The sequence below is a fragment of the Malania oleifera genome, chromosome 1 (assembly GCF_029873635.1).
Source record: "Malania oleifera isolate guangnan ecotype guangnan chromosome 1, ASM2987363v1, whole genome shotgun sequence".
Classification (NCBI taxonomy): Eukaryota; Viridiplantae; Streptophyta; class Magnoliopsida; order Santalales; family Ximeniaceae; genus Malania; species Malania oleifera.
This window is the reverse complement of record NC_080417.1, coordinates 81343488-81352687: the sequence shown is the minus strand read 5'-3', so window position 1 is coordinate 81352687 and position 9200 is coordinate 81343488. Positions and strand designations below refer to the sequence as shown.

The 9200-nt window shown below is 36.9% G+C and overlaps 1 protein-coding gene across 1 annotated transcript; it reads left to right on the top strand.

The window, feature by feature from the left end:
- The first annotated feature begins 6938 nt into the window (after window positions 1-6938).
- On the top strand, window positions 6939-8459 carry LOC131158405 (probable carboxylesterase 17). The gene has a single exon (XM_058113257.1). The coding sequence runs from the start codon at window positions 7105-7107 to the stop codon at window positions 8191-8193; it is 1089 nt and encodes a 362-aa protein (XP_057969240.1). The 5' UTR covers window positions 6939-7104; the 3' UTR covers window positions 8194-8459.
- The last annotated feature ends 741 nt before the right edge of the window (window positions 8460-9200 follow it).

The following is a 9200-nucleotide window of genomic DNA, read 5'->3' as shown; positions in this document are numbered from 1 at the left end:
CTAGGCTCTATATACTCCAATTACTTACCCTGATTTTGGAGTGATGTCCAAGCACTACAAATCAAAAATTCGCTCCAGCTAAGTTGTAGAGAATCTCCCCATAAACCCTGTGGTAACTTCTGATTGTCAAAATGGGTTTAAACGAAGCGAAAATCGAAAAAAGACGGAGTTAGAACCATAGGGTTGAGAGAGAGAGAACGAGAGGAGAGAAAATTACGCTGAAAAATGACAAATTTCCTATTTATGGGCCAACGTTCGTCAATGACTTAAAGTGATTCGTTGACGAGCCAATGAAGACACTTCATCAATGAGGAGGCTGGTTCGTCGACGAACCTAAATTTCTATAAAATTCCCTAACTCTCAGTATCTTCTAGTCGGTGAGACACGTGTACTTCGTCGATGAGACCTAGAGGGACATTCATTGACGAAGACCATTGGTTCGTCGATGAACCCCTGCTGATACTCTTTTTAAATTTCTTTCCCCCTTTCATATTCTTTTCCTTTATCTTTCCTTTATTATTTTCCATAAATAAATTTTCTAGGTCTCTACAATTATTAACTGACCTATAGGTATTAAACTATTTTCTATTTGCTATCATATGATAAGAGCATCCGGTATATAGGATCCAAGAATCAGTGAGGCACTGCGAACTCGATGAAAGACATAGCATATCACCATCACTACTCTTTAAGTCTCCTTCCACTACATTTTCAGATTTTGATAGACCCTTAGACATATATCAACTTTCCATTTTTTTCCAAATTGATGCCAAAAAATCCTCATCCATGATGTGATACAACATGTCATTAGCTAAACAAAGTCTGATGCTTGGTACTGTCGTTGTACCCAATTCATTCCAACTTGCTTTATACATGCTTTCCGATAAAATTCCATATAAGGACTTCACTATGCTTTGCTGCACTAAGAGATCCTTCACCCTTCTCTACCAAAAATTGAAATTCCAGGTTCCATCAAACTTGATAATGTCAAATCTTGCAGAAGAAGATTCAGAGGTCATTACAACAATGCTCTAATACCAATTTGTTGTATAAAACCCTCAAATATGCAAAGTGAAATATATATTTGTATGTAAAGAATCAAACACACAATGCAGTGCTTGAATGGTGAATGTACAGAATAATCCACAACCACAACAAGTAAATGAAAGTAAGAACAATCACAATGACACAAGGAATTACATGGTTCGACAATGCCTACATTCACAGGAGCAAACAGCAAGGATTCACTTTTTTCTTGTGTAAATTATAAGAACAATATAACCCTCTCAACAATACTCTCAACAACTATCAACCAACCCTCTAAATATATCATATATGACATATATATATATATATATATATATATAGAATTCCCAAAGGTTTTCCCTCCAAGCCGTAACCATACTAATGTTTCCCATTCAAAATTTAAAATTTGCGTTAGGTGCCACAAACCAAATCATCGATTGTTTGGGCCAAACCATCAACAGTTTCAGACAGACTGTATTTTGTCTAAAATCCTACTCCAAAACGTCGATGGTTGGAGCCTTACCGTTGACGGTTTACCCTGTTGTTGCTTGATTCCCTTCATGCTTTCCCTTTGTGTATGCTATCCACTCAGTATGTGAGCTACAATTCACAACATGTGCCTTTATTCCAGGAGTTACACAAGATTTATAAGTCTTTAATTCTATCATTAGGGGATTACAAATATTTTATTAACCCCATTTAAGTGCATTTAATTCATGCACTAATTTTTACCAAGCCTAATTAGTGGCCACTAACCTTAAAAAGGGACTCATTAACATCCCCTGATTTGGACTAATATTTTATGCCTCATCAATATCCAAATCAGAAGAGATAAGAAAATTATAGAAAAGACTAGGAATGTACAAAGTTTAGATTTGTTGTTGTTGTGTGGGTGTGAATGAGTGGGTGTGTGTGTGTGTGTGTAAGAGAGAGAGAGAGAGAGAGAGAGAGAGAGTGTGTGAGAGAGATAAAATGGTGCAATGGTCAATTGTATTAGCATTTGGTTTGGTTAAAATATGTTCAAGATATTCTTACAAGATTAATATCCAAGTTGTTTATACCCATCCCATATCAATTCTAATATTACAAATAGCCCCAAGATTTGCACACAGTCCTTCTAATTAGTAATTCTATCTTAAATTAGCACAAATTAAAAAATCTCTTTTTAACATAAAAATATCTGGGTGACATTGGCATTTATTACATTGGAGTACTTTTTCTAACTTCCTAATTTGAAAACCAGCCTCCTTTGGAATATTACGCAATCAAATCCTTTAACTGATCTCTACAACTACAATTAAATATGCTAAAACCTATGATTATTAATGTCCCCTCATAAGAGAACTTATAATGTGTTTCATTGCTACCCCCTCATGGATTCTACGTTCAAGTTTAGTGTGGCCCAACGATTCAAACTTCCTATTGCTCACCCCAAGTACCTCTAGCTTAAGGTTTTGCTTCCAACTTCATGGTTGCTAGTTCACATCGTTCTTGCCCTTGTCCAAGCGATAGGTGAGGTGTGGCTTCCTTACTATGGTCCCTATTTCCCTCACCCTTACTCATTTTGTCATCTAAAGCCCAAATATCTTTACACTCTCCTTCAACATCTAATTGCTAGTTGGTCAAGTATGGGCCCCCCTACTAGTTTCTTAAAGGTTCTCAAGGATTGTATATGGTTGCCAATTTTGAGCAATAAATCCTTATGAATGAACTCCTAGCTTGTAGTGGATGTTTCAAAATTCAAGGCTTCTTACCATCCATCTGCTTTAGATAGTTGATGGCTGCATAAACCCATGGATCTTCCAAACCTATAACTCCACTTAGAATTGTAAATCATCGATTCAACAACTAGCAACATGGAGCAAGTTTAAATGATATAAGAATTTATCCTTAGTAATGAATTTTGCCAATATGTCTACAATATTATCTTTGGAAACCTAAACATGTTGAATCTCACTAGTAGTAATAAACTCCAACATCTTGTGATATCTTACAATAATATGCTTCATTCGAGAATAACATACTTGATTCTTTGCTAAGTACTAACATTTTGATTGTCACAATGTAGATGAATAGTCTACTACCCTATGCCAACTTTAGTTACTAATCCTTTCAGCAACATAGCCTTCTTTATAATCTTTGTCATTGCCATATCTTTTGCCTAGGTGGTAGATAATGCGATAACTAGTTTTAGCATCGATTTGCAACAAATAAGTCCACTTTCCATAGGTCCACTCTCTAATGCTCCTTCACTGAATAATCATTAAATTTTCTCACTATACTAAGTGTATGTGCAGAGTTTGGGTGATTACAACCATGGCAAAGATCACAGAAAAATTAGTATATGGTACCATTGACATCTCCTCCACATCTACCTCTAACAATAGACATTGAGTTAAACATAATATGAAATGGGTTGTCATTGGAGGTTGACACTGGCTTAGCACTACGTACTCATGTTAAACCTCTCCATCACTTTTTTATATAAATCTTTTGAGAGACCTAAAATTTTCTTTCTTTATTTCCCTTTTAAATTCCCATCTTAAGATCTTCATTACAACATATAGATCCTTCATTTTAAATTCCATATTCAATAAAGATTTTCAATTATTAACGTCACCAATGTTCTTTGTCACAATCAACGTATCAATCCATATATAATATTGGAAAGATAAATGAACCATCATATGAAACTCTAAATTAAGCATGAAAGTGATATTCATAGTGGATATACAAATCATTTGCACATCATATATGATCGAAGCACTTGTATCACTCCATGGCGACTGCTTCAAATCATGTAATGACTTCCTCAACTTATAGACATATTTCTCCTTACTGAGCTCCTTAAAACCTTCCAAATGCTCTATATAAATGTGCTACTTTAGTACACATGAAGGAATGCCATCTTAATAATATCCAATTGTTCTAACTTTAAGTCAAATTGAGTTGCCATTTCCAATAAAATTTAGATGGAGGTACACTAGACAACTTGAGAGAACACTTGATCATAGATACATTCCTTTTGAAAGTGGCCATACACCACTGGTCTAGTCTTAATAATATAACTTCCTTTTTCTAGGCATCATCTTTCTTCCAAAATGTTTAGTTGTACCCTTTTGCCTTTCTTTCCTTAGGAAGCTCAACTAGCTTCCAAGCTTGATTTTTGTGCAAATACTCTATGCCTACAACCATATCTCCCATTCACTTGTCTTTCTTTGGAGCTAAAGCTACATTCTAGGAGTATGGAACTCCATTACTAGAAACAAAGGAAAAAGAGATCATCATATCTACTTGTATCAACATTTATGCTCATTTAAATTTTGCTGTTCCTACAATTTAGTTGAGGACACTTTTGGTAGTTGGTCCTTTAATCTACAAAAAATCCACTTGTATCCTTAATCCATCCCTACAAACCTTGCTACCTTGTTCATCTTCATTGTCCTTCAATATAAATGCCTCATTAAATACCGCCTATTTATTCATCACCAACTCTTTTCCTGTAGATCCCACAGCTTTAACCCCTTTTTTATAGCCCATGAAAACACACATATTGAATTTAGGGTCTAACTTGGATTGAATCTCACTAGAAATGTGAGTGTATGCAGGGAAACGAAAATCCTTAATGTAGAGTATTTTACATCACTTATCCAAACCTCCTCAGCCCTTTTACCATCTAACTTTGTAGAAGGTGACCTGATAATAATATTATAAATCATGTTGCATGAATCTACCTAGCTAAAACATTTTAGGATATCCAACCTTTAGTCTTATATAATGTCCTCAAGACCATAAAATGTTTGAAAATTCCCTCTAACCTATAAATATTTATAGAGATATCTAACTTGTACTCCAACCTATCTTATGACGTTAAACATTTGATTGAACTTCTTTTCTATCTCTCAATTTCTGCCTTCTACTAGTTGAGTTCGAAGAATGTTTCTAACTTTTCCTTCATAAAGTAAAATCAAAGATTCTTAGAGTGATCATCAATAAAGCTAAGAATGTATTAAGTAATGTTCTTGTTTGTTCAGTTAGCCACCCATGAGAAGGGGGTGAATTAGGTGGTCTTTTTAAAAATTAAAATAAATTTGCAATATTGTTCTTCAATGCAATATTAGTGAATAGGTGAATCACAATTAACAATTGTTTAAGAGATCAATTCAATTTAAGTTCAACAATCATAAAATAATCAAACCACAATGAGAGATGCGTACAAAATTTATAGTGATTCAGTCACTAGATCTATGTCCACTTCTCAAACCAACTAGTTTGAGTATTTTCACTATAATATGATACTAAATAAACTTAGCATACTATATTTAGGACAACCTTCTTATCTCACACTCTCTTTCCTTTAGCAACCAACCAAAACTCAGTGCCAATGCACCTAGGACAATGCAATCCTGTGGGGTGACTCCCCACTACAAAACCTCTCCATAGTATATGGTGGACTTTCCATAGAGCAATGTTGTTACCAAGTGTGCAAGAAGGGAGGATATTAACATCAACGCCTTATCTTCATCTTCAATTATCAAACCACTTTGAACAAATCACAGAGAGTTGATTTAATTGGATCATTTAATAACTCATATCTTCATTATCAAAAACACAAAGAAATAGAACTATAAAAGTGACTTTTTTAACAATAGTTTGTTGATATTATTATTTGTCATATATAGGCTCTATCTAGTTTCACCCATAGAACATTTGTTGTTTTCTTTTACATCATATAAAATACGATTAGATGTGCTAAATAAGTTCAGAGAGTATGAAAGGCACTTTTTTCTAATTTCATCCAATCATCTTCGATCATCCATATTCTTTAGTTTCTCTCCTATCAAATGCCTTGTAAACCTTCTACAATTGAACTAGCATATTGGTTACTCCAATATAACACTGGCTAAACTTTCCCTTCCCATTGAACTTGTGCTCATATCACAATTTCCATGAAACATGCATGCAACTTTGAGCATTAAGTGTGTGTGCATGTATATATGTATATGTAGGTATGTGTGTGTAGTTCCCCAAGTTAAAACTTCAAAATACTCTACTAAATTTTTATTCTTTTTTATGTTTTGTTATTTTAACCATATTTTTTAATTGTTATTGATTAAAGAACAAAAATGACCACTTACCTGCCCAAGTTTATAATATTTTTTATTTTTTATTTCTAACTTTTACTTCATTGTTCATTTTCTTTTTTGATAATTTTTAATATTGATATCAAATGCCCATAGCGTCGCCACTTGTTTTAACGCGACAGTGACTATATATATATATATATGGTGCGATACCAAATTCGGGGGTAAAAGTCGTCTGTCTATTAATGTACTCCTGATAATTTGCCAGTATAATACGGGGGAATCAAATCTGTGACTTTGGGGTCACTAAATTCACAAATCACTCTTACCACTTGAGCTAATTGCGTTTTTATTACTTATTTCTGCTCATGTTTATTGTAAAGGTAATATCAACAAGTTGCCTGCTCTAGTCACCTCCTCTATAATTCACTTAAAAATGCTAAAAAAGATCTCCAGCTTAAGCGCTGCGATCGACGTCGCCATCAGATACGAATAAGATTCCTGGATAAACCTCCGATTATGTCATGTATGCATCTGCCAAATCAATATCAGCAGAGTTCATCCGGCCATCTCCTCACCGAATATAGACACAAATTAATACAGCAAATTAAGTGCAAATATGATGTAGTTAACTCCTCGTGCATTATGCAAATCAATAAACATGCATGATAAAAAGCGTAACCCAAAAATATTAACGCAGTTAGCTGGCTCCTGATTCCACACGATGACATGCATGTCAAGTTGCCATAATTGCATGCCCAACCCACTTGCCACATCAACACATGCATATACATGGAAGCATACACCTTCAACATTTAACCCGCCCATGGAGCTAAAGCATCAGTACCTCTCTCTCTCTCTCTCTCTCTCTCTCTATATATATATATATATATAAGGAGGTAGCTACCCCATCCAGCTGCAACTAAATCTCACATCCACACTCACCAATTAGGCAAAGTATTTTCCAATCACACGCAAAAGCTACTAAATATCGATGTTCAGAAGACGGTCGAGAAAGGCATCTACATCCCAGCTGTCCCCGAGCACAGCAGCTGTTCACATGGCCAATGATCATCCTCCTGCCCAGCGTGGCCCCGTGGTGGAAGAAATCCGGGACCTAATCAAAGTCTACAAAGATGGACACGTAGAAAGACCCCACCTCATCCCTATCGCTCCCTCTTCCGAACTCGCCGCCGTCGCCTCCATCGACTTTGTTATCCACAAACCCACAAACCTCTGGGTCCGTCTCTACGTCCCCAGCGCCGGCTGCGCCCTCGGCAGCCGCCTCCCTCTGCTCGTTTACTTCCACGGCGGCGGTTTCTGCCTCGGCTCCGTCGCTTGGAGCTGCTACCACACCTTCCTGGACACTCTCGCGTCCAAAGCCCGCTGCATCATCGTCTCCGTCAACTACCGCTTGGCCCCCGAGAACCGCCTTCCCGCCGCCTACGACGACGGCTTCGCCGTCCTCACATGGCTGAAACAGCAGCTCATGGGTCAAAACGGCAATTCAAGCCATCACCACGGCTGGTGGCTGAACCGCGTCGATCCCTCAAGCTTGTTCCTCGCCGGCGACAGCGCCGGCGGCAACATAGCTTACAATGTGGCGGTACGGGTCGGGTCTGGATCCGCACCCACCTTTCTGTGGCCGCTGGGGCTCAAGGGTCTCATCTTGATCCAACCCTTTTTCGGGGGAGAGGCGCGGACCGGGTCCGAGATGAATGGACCGGGTGAAGTGTCGGAGTTGGGGCTGAGCTTGTCCGCATCAGATACGTACTGGCGGCTGGCGCTGCCGACGGGGGCGGGGCGGGAGCATCCATGGTGCAACCCGCTGGGGCGGGGGGCGCCGAGGATGGGCGATTTCAGACTTCCAGCGACGATGGTGTGCGTGTCAGAGATGGATATATTGAAGGATAGAAACTTGGAGTTCAGCAGTGCATTGGCCGGCGCCGGTGAGAAGATAGAGACGCAGGTTTATAAGGGCGTGGGTCATGCCTTTCAAATTCTGCACAGCTCTCAGCTTTCCCAATCTCGCAGGCACGAGCTGATGACACATCTCAAGGACTTCATCAATTACCAGGACTAATTAATCCTCATTATTAGAAAAGCTGTGTTCTTTGGGAGGAATTAAAAGGAGTTTGCATACAGGCTCTCGAATCTTAAGTTGTGAATTTGAATGATATGTATAATTAATACACATAAATCATGATCAACTTTATGTGATTATATTATTTGTCTTTTTTCTTTTTCTTTTTTTCAAACTTTGGACGAAAGCACATATCATGTCATGTCATTTCACTGAATCAATCAATTGTATGCATGATGCTTGCATTGTGGCCATGCAAATTGCAGATACATCTTTTAAAGATAAAGACTTGTTTGTATATGAGTATACATGATGCACTGTGGCACTTATTTATTTTTATTTTTTTTTTCACTGTTACTGATTTTAAGCATGTTTTTAAAACTTGAACATATGCCCAATCCAAGAAAGTAACTAGTCGCTAAGTTAGCCGAATGTGTTAAATTAACGATCAAATTAATGGTTGAAGAGGTGATGCCACAATATATGTGTTTTTACATATATGTTAAAAATTAGTCATAATTGGGTGTGTGTGTTTGTATGTGTATTATGCAAATTATAGCAGAAAAATAATAAGTAGCTAATTAATTATATCTCGACCTTTCACCTTTTATGTCTTCAATGTTCTTGAAATTCATTATTTGCTTGAATGTACAAGAATTGAATACAGTAGTAAGGACTAGTATTCTTAATAAGTTACATATTCATCATATAATTTTTCAATTCATTTTACTCTCAGTTCATCTTGTTCTTGTATATCAAACATTAGGTTATTACTTTTTTGTACGAGTCAAGTAAATAATGGAAGTAGGCTAGAGATAAGGCTTGACTTAGTCAATAATTTCATTGAGAGTAAAAGAGTTGGATGCATGGGTGATTGATTTATGTAGAATTGTACATATAGCAAAAGCGAATTTCATTTATGGACACTAAATTATTGACTAAATCTTATTGAGATCACTAAACATTTGCTTGCTTCAGTTAAGTCACTAGACTTTAACTACGTGTTA

Excerpts from the sequence above, each read along its gene's own strand:
- LOC131158405 (XM_058113257.1), top strand. The coding sequence starts at position 7,105 with ATGTTCAGAAGACGGTCGAGAAAGGCATCTACATCCCAGCTGTCCCCG.